The sequence below is a fragment of the Hoplias malabaricus genome, chromosome Y (assembly GCF_029633855.1).
Source record: "Hoplias malabaricus isolate fHopMal1 chromosome Y, fHopMal1.hap1, whole genome shotgun sequence".
NCBI classification, from domain to species: domain Eukaryota; kingdom Metazoa; phylum Chordata; class Actinopteri; order Characiformes; family Erythrinidae; genus Hoplias; species Hoplias malabaricus.
Window position 1 is genome coordinate 43,371,897 of NC_089820.1, and position 21,990 is coordinate 43,393,886.

The 21,990-nt window shown below is 39.9% G+C and overlaps 1 protein-coding gene across 1 annotated transcript in view; it reads right to left on the bottom strand.

Moving 5' to 3' along the window:
• Positions 1 to 6,552: 6,552 nt before the first annotated feature.
• ahr2 (aryl hydrocarbon receptor 2) overlaps positions 6,553 to 21,990 on the bottom strand; it is a 70,412-nt gene continuing 54,974 nt past the window's right edge. The window contains exons 3-11 of the mRNA XM_066656078.1: positions 18,689 to 18,816; positions 17,942 to 18,031; positions 16,050 to 16,170; positions 14,659 to 14,798; positions 11,867 to 12,069; positions 11,524 to 11,633; positions 10,680 to 10,821; positions 8,562 to 10,434; positions 6,553 to 7,009 (exon numbers count right to left, since the gene is read on the bottom strand). Coding sequence (XP_066512175.1) covers positions 6,923 to 7,009; positions 8,562 to 10,434; positions 10,680 to 10,821; positions 11,524 to 11,633; positions 11,867 to 12,069; positions 14,659 to 14,798; positions 16,050 to 16,170; positions 17,942 to 18,031; positions 18,689 to 18,816 — 2,894 coding nt within the window. The 3' untranslated portion in view covers positions 6,553 to 6,922. The remainder of the gene's footprint in view (positions 7,010 to 8,561; positions 10,435 to 10,679; positions 10,822 to 11,523; positions 11,634 to 11,866; positions 12,070 to 14,658; positions 14,799 to 16,049; positions 16,171 to 17,941; positions 18,032 to 18,688; positions 18,817 to 21,990) is intronic.

The following is a 21,990-nucleotide window of genomic DNA, read 5'->3' on the forward strand; positions in this document are numbered from 1 at the left end:
CACACACACACACAGGCGCGCGCTCCCTAGACGAGAGCGCGCCCAACGCGTCACGAGCTCCAAAAAAGAAGTTTATAAATAACGGAATAAATAAATAAATAAATACAACAAAAATAAATAAATAAACAATAGAAGCGAAAGCCCAGATACAGACTCCACCAATCACAGAGCAGAATAAGTCCGTGACGTTGCAGCTAGGACGATACAAACTACTGAATACAGTTTGGTCCATGACTTATTTATTTATACATTTCATGAATTTTTTATTTATTATTATTGTATTTTAAATAAACTTTTGGTGCTCAAAAGGACAGTAATATTTTGATGAATATTATTTGAAGAATAAAAATAAAATCTAAATATTTTGTAATATAAATAATGCACATAAACTTTCATGGCACTTCAACAGACACTCAAAGCACTCAGTCACACATGTGGACAAATTTACATAGCACACACTCGGAGAAAACCCATGCAGAAACAGTGAGAAAACATGGAAGCAAATCTGTCTCATCAGACTTTGAAATATTACCAACTTTGAATTTGTAGCACTTAAGTTTTTGCATTGAAATTATGCATCTGAATATAATTGCTCTTGAATTCAACTCGTGAATTTTCAAAAACACATTTTCACTGTTATTATTCAGTTTAATAAATGCAGATATAAATTTTTGCAATAATTAAAATATGCAAACATGACAGCAGAGAACTTGCAAAAGTTACAAAGAGTAGAAGAAATAGCAGATAAATAAGAGAATTAAAAAAAAAATTAAAAAGAGAGAGAGTAGAGAAAAATGTGATCCAAACGGCAAAAATAAGGGCAAAGAGAACAGAGCAAAAACGGTAAGGGAAATGAGAGCTGCGAAACAAAGGAACCAAACAAAAGTATGAAAAGAGAGCAGAGAAATAAAAAACAAGCAGAAACGGTGACAGCTGAGAAATAACAGAGGTGAGAAAACAAGAGCTTTGCATCTCCCCACTGCCTGATCAGGGATGTGGCTCATTTTCATTTAAAGGAAAGAGTGCTGAAGAGAGGGGGAGAATAGTGCTGTTTTGATCCTTGTGGTACTTTGACCAAAACATCCCACAGACTCCATTAAGACTTATTAGGACTCCAGGAAATCTGTTGTTAATTTTCTTCAAAGAAATGTTATATATACAAACAATTCAACACTCACCTGCACAATGTAACATGTAAGCAAGTGTAGTCCACCTTAAACCCCAATACCACAAAACCCATATAAAACCCGACACGTAACCAGCTAAAACCCATCCAAACCCCAGAAATTCAAACCGAGGTCCCACAAAATTCACCTAAAACCCACTAAAACCAAACACATATCAACTACACCTACCAGGCTCTAGCGCCCTCTACTGAAAAAAAACCCCAAACAAACAACCTCCAATAACCACTCCCACAACAGTGGAGTCACAATAACTCATTTAATAATAACAATAACAATAACAATAACAATAATAATAACAACAATAAACAGGTGGATATTGATAGGCACAGCAAACATATGATGTCTGCTAATACATAAAAAGAAATCAAAACGAAAAACAAAACTACAATCAGCAAAAGGCAAAAAAACAAACAAACAAAAAAACAAGCTGTGCAGGAAATTTACAAAAAAAGTATACACTGTATTTGTGAGAAAAAACGACGACAAAAATACATACAATAATAAACTGAATTACACAATGATACTGCAATGAACAGGAAGGCAGGTGGGTTGAAAATAAAGAGTAAAAGCACATCAAAGCAGAAATGTGAAGTGAAAAAAAAATCTCTATTATTTCACTCTTTCTACAGCAAACGGAGATGTAGCATCAAGTGCAAAGGGTTTGGGACTCCAATTTTTGTCTAATTCTTCTTAAAGAAAATCATCAAAACACTTCTGCGCGAAACTGGACATCAAACATGTGGACGTCTCTGAAGGACAGAGCTGAGAAGAGTCAGACTTTGGCACTGAGAGGGACAGTCTGGGGGCTAGCAAAAGATTAATAAAAAAATGATTCAATAAAATTCTTTTGGTAGGATTCACTTATTGTTATTATTATTTTGAAAAGTTGCAGGAGGGACGGACTATATACAGAGAATATCAAAACAAACAAAAAGCAACAAAACAAAACAAACAGACAAACAAAATAACCCACCGAAGTGTGTTTTTACATTTATAAACTTCCAGAGAATATTACTGACCCATAAAATAAGCCGGCTGTATTATTGATTATTACTGATTCCAACAACAATCAACCAATGCTGTGGACACTGTAGACACTTTCTTAAAGCTGAACAAAGAAAACACTCACTCATCCAATGTGGCCGCACCTAAACCACTCCCACCTGTCAATCACCTTTCTGAGCTGTCAATCATTTTATATATATAATTGATATTAAATGGTCATGTTTACAGAAAACAAAACATGATGCATGGAAAGTACACTATATGACCAAAGGTTTTTGGACACATATTGCTCGTCCTGTAGCAGTAACAGTCTCTGCTCTTCTGGAAAAGCTTAGTACATTAGCGCATTTGTGAAATTTGGATGATGGAGACTAATCTCTCCAGAAAATGCTCTTCCGCATTTGCACAGTCCAGTGCTGGGAGGCTTTATGCGCTCCTCGCAGACTAAAGGCACTGAAGGCTGATGTGTAGCTGCTCCAGAGCATGCCTTTTTTCTATGAAGATTAAATAGGTTTTTCTATTGTATATTACAATATATTCTCTATAGATTTTGGAATATAAAATGGCATATCTTTCATAAAAATCTAGTGGACTGCACACAGCCCATTTTAACCCTCTTAAAGCCACCCTTTAAAAGTTGAAGTGAAAGGAAAAATTAATTATTAGGAAAAAAATAATATTTTTTCTTTCAGGCACTTAAACAAACTGCTACATGCTTTTCCTTGGAAACCCTTGAACAATGAGGCTCTGAACAACACTCTCCGACATAAACACACATGCCACCAGAAAAATACACACTCGCTATAGCTGCCAAGTTTACAATCCCACCTTTACTGCCAGAGAGAGAGAGAGAGAGAGAGAGAGAGAGAGAGAGAGAGAGAATCTTCAAAGTTCATACTCCTGTGTGTGAGAGAGAAATATTTCAGGTGTAGATCTGAGTTTAGAGCTTTAGCTCATCTGAATGTCATCTCATCTGGACCCACATGTTCTTTTACAGCAGAGGTTCCCAACCACCGCGCCAAGGACTGATACTGGACCGTGCCACACACGATAGCCATTCATTCTTAGAAATATTAGTATTATAGTTTTGTGAACAGCGAAATCCGTTATTGATGATTATAAATATGTCTACAGTGACGGCACAACCCTAAAGTCGCCACAATGGCAGCTGAAACTGATGTTGCCTTTTCCGTCCACATATTTATGTGAGCCTTGGTTTATCACACAGGAATTTAAATTTGAAATTTAAGAGTATCATTCATGGCCCACTACCAGAGTTCTGTTTTTCTCACGTAAAATAATTTTATGTTCATGGCTCATGTTGTGTGTGTTGTGTGCTCACGAACCATATATTTAGTGCCGTTAATATACATCTCTGCTTCCAACCCTCATAACTTGAGGCAGCTGAATCAGGCCAGAGATGTGGTTGCGTTCAGCATGCTCTACTCATCTTATGACAATGAGCAGAAGAGCGGCAGTAACTATTAAACTGGCCAAAATAATACTTTCTAAACCTGAGACCTATTAATATTCTCCCCCAGATTCTTTAAAAATGGTGTTGTGTCCTTGGTAAAAAGTTTGGGAACCCCTGCTTGGCAGCAAAAACCCCAAGGCTTGACTGATACTGATTCTCATGATATCAATTTAAAGGGTTTAACATTCCAACAACGCTCCTGCAGAGGTACATTTCTATGCTAAATCATTGGCAGTACTTTTAAGTAAAACATCAGAAATTTATTGCTATTGAATCATGGAGATATATCAATCAAGCCCTTTTCCTGAGGGTGAACTTGTCTCATCAGCTGTATCCTCCAGAATACAGAGACCAATTCCTGCCAAGTTGAGGAAAATAATAGATAATTAAATAAAGTAATGAATAACAAAATTATAACATTGTGAATTTTTGACTTTCCACATCAAAATAAAGACTAATTTCCAAGAATATGTATATATAATGAACTGTCCGAATAATTATACGTGTCTAAGTTAGAAGTCATTATTTTGAAACAGGAAACTCTTAAATTCTTGAGAACTGAGAAACTAAGTTTCAATTTTGAGACTGATTTCTCTTCTGTTTTGGGCAGGAATTGGCTTCAGTAACTACACGGAACAAATGTGGAAATCTCAACTCAAAACCAGTGTTGTGCCGCTAAAGCTCCAAACACAAATCACCAGTGAGATCACAGATTTAGTTGCAAAATGTGTTAAAAGAGCTGCTCCAACAACAGGCAGAAAATGCCAGATCACATAAAATCAAACACAAGCAAAGGATTCAAGCGTGAGGCTCAGATTCGGGCTTAGTCTTAGATTGATCTCACAGCAGAAGGAAAACCAAGGGGTTCAATCAAAGAGAGCGCTCTGTCTTCGACATCAAACCTGTAATCAGTCATATGTCCTTAATGTTGAGGTAAGAGGATGTTTAAAGATGTTCAAATTTGGTACATTTACGCGTTCATGAAGCAAAAGTAAGGTGTGTTAAAAGGCTAAAGTGTCACGAGGGTAAGGCACGTTTGAAACATGCTCATAGATCAAATCTATGAGAGTTTGCTAAAGTACAAGAATCAGGAATCTGATTTATAAAACACGTCAGCCGAAAGATCAGCGGAATTCGGATACTCTAGAAAGAGAAAACAAATGAACAAACAAAGAAACAGCATCAAAGCGACAGCAGGTCAGCGGCCCGATGTCTGAGCACTTTTAGGGTTCACACTCTTCATCTAAGTGCTTTCAACTCAATACAATAGTCCTCCACGGAGGAAAGAAAGGGCTAGGTTTTGTTAGATGCAGAAGTGCAAGACAAAAACACGAACAGCAGAGCGGTTAAACACAACACAAAAATGGCTCAATGACATTTCAACAATCTCGAGTAAATGTTTAACACAAAAAAAAAAAAAAAATAAAAAAAAAGGAAATATATATATATATATATAAAACGTGTAGTTGGAGCTTTAACAAAATGAAGCTGAACAGATATACGATATCTCTTTTCATAATATTCTATTACAACGTGATAATACATTACTGTTTCAGACAACGGGGCACAGAAGAAAACAAAACAATAATCTCCTGGGTCACAGGTTTGTTTATGTTTCAGCTGCAGTTTTCATTTACTGCAATAAGATTGTCCACAGAAGGTAAATCACAGTCCAGCTCAGGTTCAAACACATGACCTTTTCAGGGCAGTGCATAGTGTCAAAATCCTGGACTCCAAATCATTTTCTGTTGATTTTTGTACATCCTTTGGTGTCTTGTGTTTCCAATTAAGCCAAAAACTGGCCGTTGAGTTTTTATGTGGTGGATTGGGTCTGTGTGATTGGCCGTTGGGTTTATCAGTGCTTGTTTAAACACCTGCGATTGGCCATTGGGTTTCTGCATTCCTTTTTGGGCTCATATAATTGATAGTTGAATTTCCACATGTCAGGTTGGGATGGTCTTTACATGTCCAAATGGGATCATGCTATTGGCCGCAGTTTTGTTTTCATTTATGGCTGGGGTTATATGATTGGTTAGGTTTTGAAAGTCCAGCTGGGCTCATGTGATTGGCTGTTTGGTTTGAATGGTCTTCTAATTCTTCAACATGGCCTGCTGGAGTTTTTCCTCTCCATTGTACCCCGTGATTGGTTGTTGGGTTCGGATGAGGGGGCTTTTCCTCCACTCGCCTCAAAAATCGGAAAAAGGTGAAGAGCTTCAAAGGAATTCTGCTCGGTCAAGCAGCAGTAGCTGTAATAGTTCAGCTGCCCCTCAACATCCGGATCTGGTAGAGTGGTGTTTTGTGCAACATTGGGTACACACACACACACACACACACACACACACACACACACTGAGATTAATCATAGTATGTTAAACATAACTGCATATTACATATTTGGAGCTATACTGCTATGTCATTGAATGATTGGTTATGTTTCGTTGTTTTTTTTTTGTTTTGTTTTTTATTAAACAGGTGCATATTTCACCTTAAGTGCATAAGGAGTGAATTAAAGGGAGCGCACAAGGGCTCTCAACTACAGTGATAGCCTTTTCCCTTTTGGAGACTTAAGGTTTCTAAATAAATAGAAAAAAACAAAACAAAACTAATGACGCACATAAGAAACAAAAAGTGCGCGTCTTAAATGGCTTTCCCCAGAATCTTATCCCTGCAATGAAAGGTCCTAAACCTTTTCAACTGCATACTTCATAACTGAGGTCTGGGTGGGCCTCTCTCTGCCACAAAACACACTCTCTCTCTCTCTCTCTCTCTCTCACACACACACACACACACACACACACACACACACACACACACACACACACTGCTGACATTCTTCACCATTCAATGCCTCACTTGCTTTTCCATAGGAATGAATGACAAAATAAATGACAAAATAAAACCATAAGCAGAAAGAAATGCATGAAAAAATCATGGTGGGTTTCTTTTTGCTGCCAAACAGGGAGTTAACAAATGGCCGACCGAGTGAAGGAGGAGGTGAGAAATGGAGTGTGTTGAAGCAGTAAAGCGGGGCTTGGCCGGTAGTCTGTCAGACAGAACACTACTGTTTCCAGTCTTTCGTATGTTTTTCAGCTGCAATAAAACAAACAAATAAACAAACAAATAATAACAGAAAGAGTCTGGACTTGATAAAGCACAGCGTCCACTTCTCCTCCACTCTCGGAAAAGTGCTGCGATTGAAAGTCTGTAGGCATCAGTGGCGGCATTGGACGGCTTTTTGTTTTTTCCTTTTTTCCTCCTAAAAATTGTTGTTTTGGTTGTTGCCAGAATAGCAGGAGGTTCCTAGATGAAAAGTTCCGTTCTCCTTTATGGGATGGTTTGTCATCTGTGGGAAACACAGTTAACACAATTAGAACATTTAAATAAATAAATAAATAAATAAATAAAAATGATTGCATTCAGACGTTGACTCAGACGTTGGATTCCTTTCACCACCACTAACTACTATTTTCTGAAGACTACATACGACTTTGTTTAACCCGTTTTAACCAAGTACAGTGGAGAGCAAATGTAGATTTGAGTCTGGTTCATAGTAAACGTGGATGCAGACGTGGCACTGCGTGTGCCATGACGCACACGGACTGCACTGCTTCATGTTCATACTTCTCAAGTCACTGTTGCCTGGTGACTGCATAAAATTCTACACCGAAGCTGAGGGAGGCGCTGTAGTGCTGCTGGAAGCTGCTCTTGTCAGCACAGTAGAAACAGTAGGATGTGTCCTCGGTAAGGACGTCCTATGGAGATCCCTTCTTAGGAAATTAGCTCACACAAATGCACATACAAAAGCACTAACTCGACTTAAATTAAGTTAAAAAAAAAGTTTCATAATAAAGTATTTGCGTATTAACATTTTCCTGGAAGATAACATGTTTTTAAAATGGTATTAAAATGGACACATTCGAAATCTGCAGTCAGTTTGCGATGTATTTGCCCAGAGAATTGTGGGTAACTGAGGCCACAAAGGATACGTCAGTTGCATCCTCAAAATTGTGCCAAATGTAGTCTGCATTTCTAGGCTGTACACAAAGGGTCTTTCACATTGCAAACAGCCTTCGATGACGTAGCGACCGAAAAAAGCTGCTTCACTGTCAATAATACAGTAAAAACAAACCTATTTAATTTATTAATACACCAAGAGTTGCACAAATGGGTATATGCCCTCATAAAATTATAAAGATGTCAATGATTGTCAAGGAAAATATCTAAAGAACGTTTGCAGCTGTTTTAATATGCCTAATATATTCGTGCTTTTATTAGTGTAATATACCAATATTTTATTGACAAATATCCATAAAAACATTAATTCATTGTCTGTAACCTCTTTTTCCAGTTCAGGGTCAGGGTAGGTCCAGAACCTACCCGGAATCACTGGGTGCAAGGTGGTAAACACACCCTACAGAGGGCACCAGTCCTTAGCAGGGCGACACACACTCACACATTCACTCACAGACACTTCAGAGTCGCCAATCCACCTACCAACGTGTGTTTTTGGATTGTGGGAGAAAACCCACGCGGACACGGGGAGAACACACCAAACTCCTCACAGACAGTCACCTGGACCGGGACTCAAACCCCTACCCCCAGATCCCTGGAGCTGTGTTAAAGTGACACTACCTGCTGCACCACCTCCATAAAAACAGTTCAAACATTTTGCTCAATCTGAAATGTCCACAGTGGAACACTTTTTCATACTCCCTGCAACATATTCTCTGGCCAAGATGCATGTGTGTCACTACGGGCCCCCTTGGGGCATCTGTGTCTGTGTTAACTATGAACAAACATTTAGGAGTCTTGCCCAAGAACACGTATTGGCATAGGGTGGTGATCCTACCCAAGCAGGGAAGCAAACCCCAGCCTGCTGTGTACAAATGCATTACCTGTTTCTGTCCGTTACATGTGAGGAACTGCTGCTGCTGCTGGAGCATGGCATCCTGCCCCAGCAGGAGGCATGGGATGGTGTTTGTGTTGATGCCGTTTGTCTCCGCTGGTACAACCATGCTGTTGTCCCCCAGTCCACCTGGGTAGAAACATGTACTTTGTTGTGGTGTCTGGTTTAGGAAGGCTTTTGTTTTCTGGCAGGAGGACATCATGGGTTCTGCATTGTAGCATTCTGCACTGTTGTTAACAGTGGCCTGGGCAACCCTCTCGAACATGCAGCTGCTGGCTGGTGCTGGAGTGGAACTGTCCATTAAAGTCACCCGCTGGCTGTATGTTGCATTCGCAGAAGGTTGCATTAGATTCCCCTGCTGGTTGTAGACAGTATTAGCAGCCGTTTGGTTGTAGGTTTTAGCAGCATGATGCATCAGCTCCTCCTGTTGGCCATACAGTGCATTTGCAGAAGGCTGTATGAGCGCCCCCTGCTGGCTGTATCCTGTACCAGCAGAAGGCTGGGAGCCAAAGTTGGACTGCATCATCAACTGGGCGAGCGGGTCTTGCTGGACATTGTTCGGCTGTCCACAATGAATGTGGTGATGGCTGTTCGGGACATTTGTTACATTCGGAACGTTCAGAATATTGTGTAGGCTGACCATGTTGGGAATGTTTGAGATCCCCTGCTGAACAGAAGGTAGCGGAGGCTGCCATGTGGGGAGTGTCGGATTGATCTGATTCACCACGTTCTGAGTGCTGATGGAAAACTGTCCTTGCAGGCACACACCTGGGGCAGGATTTAACGGGGCTTCTTGGGGTAGAGAAATATTTGGTGGGAGACTCTCATTACTGGGCACCCACTGAGTGCTCTGATTCAACTGGTTATGGAAGCCCATAGGCTGCCCATGGCTCTGAAGTTTGGGTAATGCCACACTGTTGGGATACACCAGGTTTCCTGCTTGGATTGGTGCCTGAGACCTCTGCACTAGGTCATTTTGCGGCGCAAGCCTCGCAGGGTTCTGTTGTCCAGCAGGTGAAGACTCGAATCCCATTAGATTGCTGCAGCTGGTCATCTTCACGTCTGAGAATCCCAGCGAGTCCACAAATGCATCTGCAACCGGGAGATGGGTCTTTGGGCTGATGTGAGTCAGCTTCATCATCCCCCTGCCTGGACTTGCTGTTTTCGGAGCCTCTTGACCACCTAATAGAGCATTGAGTCCCTGATCATTTTGGACCTCAAAATCTCCCTGCAGTTGCAGCTCGGACAAGCATTCGGGCAGACTTTCAGACATTCCAGCGCTGTTCTCCTTGAACAGCATATCCTCCACGTAAGAGAAGATATCATTGGCCAGGATGTCGTTAAGCTCGACGGGCATCTCAGCCTCGTTGGTTATGTTGTTCATCTGCAGGAGGGCATTTTCCCACTCTTTCAGCTCCTCCTGGTCCATGGGCAGCTCTTCCACAGTGCCACACAATCTGCTGTCCCCAATGATCTGCTGCAAACTGTCCATCATCTCCCGAACTGTGGCTTCTTCTTTCACCGCAGAAGAGTTCCCTTCAGTCCCACTGCTGACAGGTTGCCAGGTATTCCCGGGGACGTTGAGTAAGGCATGGCTGTCACTGAAGGCCTTCTCCAGGCAGAACTGGGAGTTGGGGTCATTGCTGGGATGATAGATGGACTGGTCCTGCTTCAGCATAGAGCTCAGCAGGGAACTGGGGGCCATCGCAGGGGGTTTTTGGAGCTTGCCTCCTTTGCCCTGATTGGCCATTTCGGCCATATCCAGAGAAGGGCCGGTTTCGTAAAGAACAGCTTCTCCGGTGGCATAACTGAAGGGCAACTGCAGCTTCCTCTGACTAAGATGCTCCTCACCTTCCTCATTACTGAGACACAGACAGAAGAAATGTTAATTGCAGATCTATGAATAAAACATCTATAATTTTAGATGTTTAGGTAGCTAAAATGATATTCTGAACATTTTGGATAGGTCCAGTACAACAATACCACAATATTTATTTATTTAAAGCACCCAAGGACGCTTTATAGAATCGGCACTGCTCAGAAGGCCATTCCATAAACCAATATGCCCCCAAAAATCTTTCAGTGAATGTTAATTTGAAATGCTCACCTTAGGGCTCTCTGCCGCACCACAATAAAATCCGGACGTCCACCTTTATAAACCAGTCTGGCGCTCGCCTGCACCCAAATCCATATTCCAGCTTTGGACAGGAGCCGAAAAACTGTGAATCCACTTTCGCCCGTCTTCATCACTGCGAGAGAGAAAGAGAGATCAGAAAATCAGAAAAATTAAAATATAAATTAACATGTAGTTTTATTAACTACTGATTAGTGATGGGCACACATCAGTATCATGATTCATTTTACCACGATTACGATTAATGAAGAATTATTTTGTTTTTGTATTTTTGACCTGCATAGTTCAGTGACGAGGCTTGTACTGTAAATATTTTTTCTAATGTTGCTGGGAGCTTGTTCCTCTCTTGCTTTTTGAGCGCCGTTTATATTTGGTGTGCGATTGTGCTCTGGTGAAAACACAGCACGTCCAAATCTCTGACGCTGTGTTTTTCTTTGGTATGAACTGCTTGAGTAGCTCGTTCGGCCTCCGAGTTTAGGTTGCTTCCATGTGGCAGAAACACATGACTACAGCTTGGTAGCATGGTTTTAAAGGGACAGTACACGAACACATAATGGAGACATAACAGAATAAAAATAATTGATATAGACAGGATTATGTTGATTAGAAGTTCTGAATATTGACTTTGATTAGTTTTCGATTAATTGCCCAACTCTGATACTGATAATGTCGGACACAATATCATAAATATATAAAAACCCACATAGTGAATGTAGAGGGTTTGTATTTAGGATCTCCAGAGTGGGCTGGAGTTTATATATAAAATTTTGAAGAATGGTGTGTGTGTGTGTTTGTGTCTGTGTTTGGTGTAACTTACTCCTCAGGTGATTGTCAGCACAGTACATCATGTCAGCAGCATGGATGAACTGGTAACCAGAGCCTCTCATACACAGCTCTATCTCAGTGTAACCCAACAGGACTTTACCCCTGTAACACACACAAACACATTACTCAAGAGTACACAGACATACACACTAATGACTCTGTGTGCTGCAGAACTGCACTTCTTATTGTTTTTATACTTGTTATGTATGGCAAAATTCTGTAACAATTCCAGAAAACCTGTAGTGTTCAGTCTGGGTCAACGTGTGTGTATGTTACTGTGGGTATGTTTGTGAAGTACTAGGGGTAAATGTATGTGTGCGTGTGTGAGTTTTAACCTGGTGTCTATGCCCAAAGGGGTGAAGTCTAGTTTGTGTTTTGTCTGGAAGATGAGGGTTTTGCTGCGGATCTCCAGGATAGAAGGTGGCTGGAGTGGTGTGGCTATCACAAACAAAGCCAGCTGGGGGTGGGCCATTGTCCCGTCCTCAGTCACTTTATTCTGACCATGAAGATATTTCAGACGGCCCTGGAAGTTCAGAGCCTATGAAAAACAGCAGAGGAACATGTTTAATGAGGCGAAAACCTAATGTTTCCCAGTTTTTCTTCCGAAATGAAGGGCACTGATGGTGTATGATTAGTTATGTATAGGTCTGGACTCCAGAGAACAGAGTTCCACTGCTTGAGAGCCCAGTGCTGGTGGGTTAATACCCGTTTGGCATACTCTTGACATTGTGCATGCTGCCCTTGGACCATCGACAAAGTTTTGGACACATAGTGCATTTCTCAAATCTTTGCTATTATTTGTGAAATGTGGAAAAACAAAGACAAAACCCAAAGCTTTCGTGTGGAACTGCACATAACCAGTTTTGACTTACTGTCAGTGGCAATTTGAATGGATGCAAAATCAAACTGGATTTATTTGTATATTTATTTTTAAATTTTAGTTCCATGTGTTGATGATTTGTTAGATAACAGACTCAAAATGTATATAAAATTCAAGTTTTGTGATTATATTTTAATATGGTGGGACAGGGAGATGCCTCTATTATGCTGAGAACATTATAATACTGAACATAAGTTGAAACTGCACTAATTATGAAACGGCTTTATATCTGGCTAAATTGCAGAACAACCCTAATAACTCTGGGCCAAATGCCTGTGAAACCACAAGAGAACTGGGACTTATCAGAACTTCTAATAAACATAATATTGTCTATATCGAATATATAGATTATTTTTATTCTGTTATGTCCACATTATGTGTTAATGTACTGTCCCTTTAAAACCACGCTACCAAGCTATAGTCACATGATTCTGCCCCATAGAAGCAACCTAAATGCTGAGGACGAACAAGCGACTCGAGCAGTTCGAACCAAAGAAAAACACTGCGTCTGTGGTTTGGACGTGCTCTGTTTTGACTACAATTAAGACGACACTGAACAAAAAGGAGTCAAATGTAAACGTTGAGAAATAAACATTTCCGTGACCAGAGCACAATCAGACACCATATATATAAACGGTGCTCAAAAACAAAAGAGGAACAAGCACCCAGCAACATTAGAAAAAATATCCCAGCTTTAACACTGGGGCATATTTATAGTACAAGCCTCATCACTAAAATATGAGGGTCAAAAATACAAAAACAAATTAATTGTTCATTAATCATAATCTTATTAAAATGTACAATCAATCGTGATTTTGATATGCGCTCATATCGCCCAGCACTACTACTTACACAATTCTCAGCACTTAGTGTCCAAAAAGTACTGTAAATCTGTATTAAAATGACACTAAAACTAAACCAAAGCATGCTAAATGCTTATTGAAACCAAGCCAGACTTTTACAGACCAGAAAAAAGGCATAGGCCACTGAGTCTGAAACCAAAAACTACAATATATTCAGATGTGTTAAAATATGAATGACCAATTACAGCTCTGTTGTCAAGACTGCTGATCAAACAAATGAGCATCAAGATGGCGGCAGGACAGCTTCTTTCGTAACACAAAAGCTTTTAGAACAAGCAACACGTTGAATATAAAAATTATTTTTACTTTACTTTACTTTACTTTAGAGCTTAAATGAGGTGCTGGAACTCCCCATGTTTTCTTTTCTGTAGAATGCGGTGATGGAAAGGAAACCATTTCTTCTTCTTTCTGATTATAGAGCGTTTAAAAAAAAAATGCATCGGACCTGTTGTGCAGGGGCAGAGCCAGGGGCCACCATAAATTAATCTTCGGCCAACAGCCCTCCACAAACCGCTTTCCCGGCCACTGTTTTGCGGGACCATTTCTGTAGGGACGCTATTTAACAGCACAACTCAAACAGGTAGTTCCCAGAAGAAACAGATGGTGGCGCTGTACTCAATGCCCGGATCAGTAAATGAGTGAGTGTTAAAGAAACACTATTAGAGCCACAGCAACTGCACATAGAAAAAAAAAAATTATCATTTTCTGTGCCATCCCTGTGTGAGTAATAGTCTCAGTCTGGTCACCCCTTAGAAAATTGTCTGGCTCCACCACTGCTGGTGTGAAGGTCTTATTTTTATCCAAAATAGATCAGACTCTGTACACACTCCATGCTTATATTAGAGCATGTGTAGATTACTGTACACATACAGCACTGAGCAAAAGCCAGAGACCACACAGCATTTATTTACTGCCCTCTAAAAACATTAAGAACAAGTTCCACACAACAGAAACCACAAAGACGTCCCAACAAATAAATATCAAATAAAGATTTTTTAATATAAAGTGAGTTTTTGATATAATCGGCTGTAAAAAGTATTGTTATCAAAGCAAAAATCCACTCAGAGTTCATTCCCAAAAGTGCAGTGAATGGAAACATGGTTCATTTTGTATTTTTTTCTGCCGATATTTCTTTATTGCGCATAATATTTGTGAACAGTTTTAATGGAAACCGAGCTACTTACACTTTGTGGATAACACTGCTGCTCTCCACACTGCACACTAGGACCATGCTCTATTAGTAGGAGTCCATGTGCAAGACTCCTATCATTACATGAGCCCGTGTATCTTTGTATAATTGTTTTGTATGTTATGAGCATTCTGCACAGTGAACAATGATCTCATATATTTGAAAGTAAATATGAATAATTTGCAAAAAATTCACCAGAAAGCCAGAGGAGTTGTCGAGAAGGCAGCGGAAGCGGCAGCAGAAGCTCCGCTCAAGAAAAGAGGAGTTTTCAGGTGGCAGCTGCTTGGGGTTGTAGTTGACGATGTTGGTGGTGATTTCGCTGCTGTTCTGGAGGGCTGGAGAAACACATTTACATTTATAAATACATTTAGAAATATACACATGAGCGCACACACACACACACACACACGCACTGAGAGTAGAAGAAAAACAAGGCCAATGATAATGATGAAGTAATGGCTGGTGACTCAGCGCCGGATCAGCTTGCTCTCCATTTGCACAACGCTGTGATTTATTTGCCTCAATGGGACGCCAAATCCAGACTCAAAGCCAACATACAGCCGCCCGGCCCTCCGCAAACATTCCTGCCAGGTTCCGTAATGACAGGCAGGCGCTTGGCACACTATCCAACATGGCGAGAGAGGCAACATACTCAAACAGCTACAACGGCACTAAAACTGTTTAAAACTCTACTACAACAACTGAGCTAGGTCTACATTAAACCTGGTTTAAAACAGCACTAAAACAGGGCTAACTGGGTTAAAACCAAACAAATCCTGAAACAAAGTCAGCACTAATGTTGCTATAAAACTAAATTACACCTGCTAAAAACAAATAAAGAGAAATTCAACAAGTCTGAAACAATTCTGAGTTATGATCCTCAATAAATGCTACAACTGCATTAGCACAGAACTAGCCCTTACACTGGATTAAAACTGCACTAAACTGGACTAAACCCACACCAAATTTGGGCCAAATGTGTCTTAAGTAAAATGTAATAAAACTGGAAAATATAGTAAAATAATAACCCAATTGGAAAAGAGTAAAAGTAGATATGATCCTAAAAATTCTAAAACTGCACTTATATCACATCAAGAGCTTACACTGGGATTACACAGGTATAAAATGTCTCTGACCCTACATCAAAACATGAATCAAATAACAGCAAAACTACACTATAACTACAAAAGGCAAAAGTAAAATAAGGCGTTTGTCAAAAATAATGCATTGTGCTTGTACAGACACCTTTGCTGGCTGTATTGACAATGTTTTGATATGGTTTGTTGTTTTTCACTTGCCCAGCTTGCTTTTAGGATAAGCTAATCACTCATTTTCTACATGTTATGAAACAGCTGCTATACTGCCACCTAGTGTCCTGGATGTATCATCCTAGTTTCTGTATTAAATATTCATTATATTGATTTATTTATTTATAAATTAAGATTCTTCGCCTCATGTAAGATACACTTTGGAAAAAAAGTAATAACAATGAATAATTCATGGAATTCTTTGCAGTTTCTTGATAGGGAAATGACATTTTGGTCCTTATTTGAGCCAGACTTTGTGAAAGCAGTGTGCGCACTCACCCTCTGTTTCCTCCAAGCGTTCACACTGTGCCGGGTTCAGTGCAAAGTGCAGCTGCCTCCGGAACATATCTCGGTCATCTGTGTGAATCAGCTCAAACACACTCTGATGGACCACGTCAGACTAGGTGAAGAACATACAGACACATGCATACACAGACACAGACACATACACGTTCTCACATCAGAAATATAACAAATAATACACCCAGCAAAACAATTTATTAGATTTTAAATTATAACTAGTACATTGTCGCCGCCTAGAGGCAGGCCAGGGTAACTATGGCTCACTGTCCTCTTCATTGACAGGTAACACATTTTTTAAAAGTGTTTTTGACTTTTGTTTTACACATGCACACACATATGTGCGCACGTAGACACACACACACACACACATACACAGCTATGTAAACTTGTATAATTGACAGGAGAGAGAGCAAGTCAGACTGGATTGTTGCAATACGCATGAACACACACACACACAACAAAGTGAAACCATACAAAAGTATGTGTCTGGAGCTGTGCTTCTCTAGTTTTACACTCCAGAGTAGTGTAGAGTAGACAACATGAAGCTTATGTACACAATTAGCACTGAGCGATCATGGCTTAGTCTTATACAAATGATAGAACCATATCCAGAATATAATACCAAGTTTTCAATGGTTCCAGTCAAACTACAGTATAAAAAATGTAATTCCGACTATGTTCTAGTTATCAATAATTATTTTAGGGGACCCGTTCTATGGAGTATAAATTTGTTCATTCTGAGTATACAAAACAGTTTGACTCCTCATCTCACATTCATAGAAAATTTTTTAAAAACCTAAATAATCCTTTTTTATAAATGTTTGCTAATTTTTGATTGTACAAAGGTTTTATTTCTCCTTTAAAGTGCCCATCGCTGAGCCACATTTTTATTGCATGCTGGTTGCCAGCTCCACATTTTTTGTTCCATTTGCCAGCACACCTGAGCCAGGTGTGTGAATCCCTCTTCATGCCTTTCCCTGACAGTAAACACTTTATATAAACAACAGAGAAGTCTTACAAGTCTCATTAAACTTCCCTCTTCACTTTCTCTCTCTCTCTCTCTCTCTCTCTCTCTCTCTCTCTCTCTCTCTCTCTCTCTCTCTCTCTCTCTCTCCCCCCCACCTCAATACAGGTCTTTCAGGTTCACTCTTTGAAAACATCATCCTTGGAGGAGCATGGAAGTTCCGTGTCTGAATCTGAGCATGTTTGAGCTTTTGTAAACAACCGCTGAAGCATCCGAAGCTTAAAATAGTCTTAAAGGTTTCTATGAAGTACAAATAATATAATAACAAACAAACTGTAAAAGGCTAATGTGGCTAACAGGCAATGGAAGTCTATGTACACCAGTTAGCGTTATTTTTAAATAGTGCTGTTTGAATCAATCCTTAGATTAACAAGATTTCTCAGGCTTATTATATTATTATACACAATGTGACCAGTATGTAGACACCTGCTAGTTCAACATTACTTCAGAAATAAGGGATATGAATTCTCCCTCCTACTCTTGTGAGAAGGATTTTGTGAAGATGTGATATCACCTAGCCAGATAAAAAGGGCAGTTATATTAAATGGTTGCTTCTATCTCACAAACACCACTGTGACTCATCCCAAAAAGATTGGATAATGTCCATTCACTCCAGTGAACACAGTTCAGCCGCTCCCAAGCCAAATCCAAGGGGCTGTATATGCCTCTTCTAAGCCACTAGCTTGGAGCATGATGACCTTAAATGCCCCAGACTTTCCAATTTTGTTTCCTGCTTTTCTTTACTACATGTGCGCAATGAGTGAACCTCAAAGTAGCTGAATTCACTAATATTAGAGGGTGTCTGCAAACTTTTGGGTGTATAGTGTATGTGTGTGTGGGTTACCTGATGAAAGCCCAGGTAGTCCTGAATAGAGGATGAAGAGTAGAACACATAACCTTCAGCTGTTATAACCATGACAAAGCCATTCAGAGCCTGAAAAGAAAAAAAAACACATACACACATGGAAATAAACACTTCTATTTTATGATTCCATTAACATGGCATATAATCACAGTTTACAGAAATATATATATGTTTACGTGATGTGTGCTTGTGTATGTGATGTGTGTGTGTGTGTGTGTGTGTTTGAGTCAGTGAATGAGTGAGTGAGTGTGTGTGTGTGTCTGTAATTAGTCAGGCCTTTGTTAAGGTGTTGAACATGACAACAAAGAGCAGTTGTAAAAAAAACAGCAGTCAGGAAAAGAAACCATCAACAAGGGATAATAGAGAGAGAGAGAGAGAGAGAGAGAGAGAGAGAGAGAGAGAGAGAGAGAGAGAGAGAGATAGGAGAGAGTGTATGTAATATTAGTAGTTGTGAAGCTGTAATGTAATATTGTTTACTGTGGGGATCTAAACACTGCTCAGATGAGGAAAATCACGCAGGGACAAAATCTGTTCAATAGTCAACAAGAGAGACTTTAAACCCCACCCTCTGAACAAGAACCAGAGTCAATTTACACCCCTCTGGCAGACTCTTGGCATTAGGTAACTGAAAGAACCCAATTTCATTGTTTTCTATAGAGAATAAACAAGATTTGCATAAGGTTGTGTGTGTCTGTGTGTTTATACACAGTGTGTATGTGTTTCTACCTGCAGCAGTAACTCTCCCTCAGAGAAGCTGACTCCATCCAAGCTGGTTGCATTCTGTCCATTACCTCCGAAAGTCCCCCCTGGCCGATCCACTGGCCAAGCCCTGCCCACACTCTTCTTCATAGTGGCTAAACAGGAGAGAAGCAACAATTTAGCAATAATTCTGAAGTAACGTCACTGTAAACGTGGCCAGTGAGTGAAAGCATGCTATTTTTTTACAATAACAAAAGCCAAAAGATGTGTTTCTAATAAAATGGCCAATGGGTGAAAGTAGAAAAGGGGTACTGCAGTGGTTCCCAAACCAAGTGGTGCAACACCTTGATGAGTCACCCAAAAAATGAGAGGGGTTGTGAAATGATTTTCTGAATCTATTAAACATTTTTATGAAATATTAAAACATTTTTTTTAAAGAATTCAACAGGCTAGACATGTCTGCTTATACTGTTCCTATACGAAAGATTATGTAGTCAGGGGCGGAGTCAAAAATGAAATTAGATTTAAGAGCCACTGCTCTATTGCATTGTTATAAACAGTGTACTACAGATTCATACTACAGAGTGACTCATTCATAGTTGCAAGAAGAGTGTTGCCTCATGTATCCCACTTATAATCACAGCTGTTTATTATATGACGCCTGTTTATTTGAAGGATTTTAATTCATCCCAAAAATGTGAGTGACTAAGGGAAAACACACACAGGCAAACACCCACATACATACACACAAATACACACATACACACACATGCACAATTTTCAATCTGTTTGTGCTCTGTTAAAGTTCCCCACAATGATTTACGCAATTGACATGAAAAATATTCAATGTTTTGCGAAATATAAATGTCTTGAAAACAAACACACACACACACACACACACACACACACACACGCAAATATACAATCCCATGTCTCTGAAGTTGGATCAAAATAATAATACCCCTGCAAATTTTCATTCCAACACACCAAGTACATTTTTGTGCCCCCAGACCTCCTTTAATGGTGCAGCTGTTACATTTGTGTGCCTCTGCCCCACTTTCTATGTGAATATAAATTTGAAGCAATACATGTGTCTGTTTTATATAACACTATGATAGTTAGCACCATGCTAATTTGTGTGGTGTTGATTTCCATTGACTTCATTAGCCTCATAGCTACAGTGTACGACATCAGACACGAAATATGTCTCCACTCATCAAATACTGCACACGTAAAGTGAAGCATCGCTTGAGCTGAAGCCTCTGTATTAGCTCAGATTTCCCCTGAAACCCTGCGGCCTGCTTCCCGACTGTATTTATAACTACAGCTTTTACAACATGCCATTTAACATCTTCATAACCTGTTATTAAATATCATGGATATGACCGTAGACACAGAACAGAACGATTATAACGGACTTTCCCTCGGATCGATCCACAAGCAGCACATAAATAACAGAGTTCAGTACAGAACAGTCAATTAGAGAGAGAGAGAGAGAGAGAGAGAGAGAGAGAGAGAGAGAGAGAGAGAGAGAGAGAGATGGGAAAGTACGGCAGAGCAAGAGAGAGATGAGAGAAAGAATGAAAAATGTAATATTAGTAGTTGTGAGAAACAGGCAGAGAAAGAGACACACACACATGCTGAGAGAGAGAGAGAGAGAGAGAGAGAGAGAGAGAGAGAGAGAGAGAGAGAGAGAGAGAGAGAGCAAAAAACCCCAAAAAACAGAAAAGAAACATATGGGAGGAATGAAAGCGAGAAAGAGAGAACCCAAAAAGGAAAAAGAGAGGGAAAATGCAATATGACAGAAAATGGAGAATATGCGAGAGATTTAGCAGAATGTGGAAAAAATGTTAAAAAATAAGGGAAGAAGAAGAGAAAAATGACGGAAAGCACGATGGGGACAAGAGTGGGAGGCCAAGAATGAGAGAAAAATACAAAACAAGATTAAAAGAGAATGAGAGAAAGAGACCAAAGGAACAGAAAAAGGAAAAAAAATATGGCAGGAAATAAGAGGCAGAAAAAGACTAACAGAAAAAAAAAATAAGAGAAAGAGACTCAGAAGCTATCATCTATGACACAAGCAGCTGGTGTGTTGTAGCCTGGGGCTCTAATCAGTGACCAGGGCAAAACGCGCATTATACTGTCTGTATAACACACACACACAGGTTCTCTTATCAGTCTGATCCACAGATCCACTCTTATCCTGATGTTCTAATCAAATACAGTGGTTGTATTGGACACACATGGCCTGGTTGGAATGATCGGAGGTCTGTTGTCTGGGAGGTCTGTTCTGATGTGTCAGTCTCTATACGTCCCAATGTGTCGATTCTTCTGAAACCAACTGTATTAAGCAGGAGTTTGTTCCTCTTTGCTGCAGCAACACTCTCAATGTTAGAACATTGCTGTGAGCATCTGATGGCATAAGTGATGTCACAACTCAGCCCAAATGTACACTGAAAATTCGCCAGAATTAAATCAGCATATTTAGTGGTACATTAATTCACTCATAAAGAAAGGCCATCTGGATATGGCTGGATTTGTTTAGCCCATCCCATAATAATTTGTTCAGTTACCTGTATATCTACCTGTACATGTAGTTGTCTGTTTATTGATTGTGGGATTCACAGTCGTAGACACTTCTGGGAAAATAACTTTTAATATCCATGTATATCAGGATTACATTACCAGACCTCTGGGGAAGGTGGGTGGTTTACACCACTCTGGTGAACTACTGGCATTGGGCACCGTGATTTCAGTGTCATATGCTCTCATAGGCAAAGCTTGTGTATGGAGATTGTAACTGTACACCTTCGTGTTGTTTTGTAACCCAGAGCGGATGTTGCAGCTCAGTTTATAGCGTGGGATGCTGGGAAAAGTAGTTTCAGTTAGATGTGGTCATAAACAGCTCTTTATACATTGACTACAGTGTCTGAATTTTATAGAACTGCATTATGCCATCTGACTCTGTGTGTGTGTGTGTGTGTGTGTGTGTGTGTGCGTCTGACAAGACTTCACATGTTTTGATGAGGAACAGCTCCTCTCTTACATTCAAGATCTTTAAAATCTCCCTCACACACACACACACACACACACACCCTAGATCCATAGTTTGCTGACTCACATCCTATACCTTGTGAATGAATGTGCAAAACTGTAAGTGTTTTATTCGTAGCCTCAGGTCTCGTCCACACAGAATCTGGATATTTTTGTCTCTGCATTTTACAAAACTTTTGTCCACAGCAACAAAGTTTTAGAAAATATTGTTCTTTCTTTTTATTTTCTGCCTGATTTATGTTTGCCTGCCTTATATTCAATCTGATAGAGTGTGT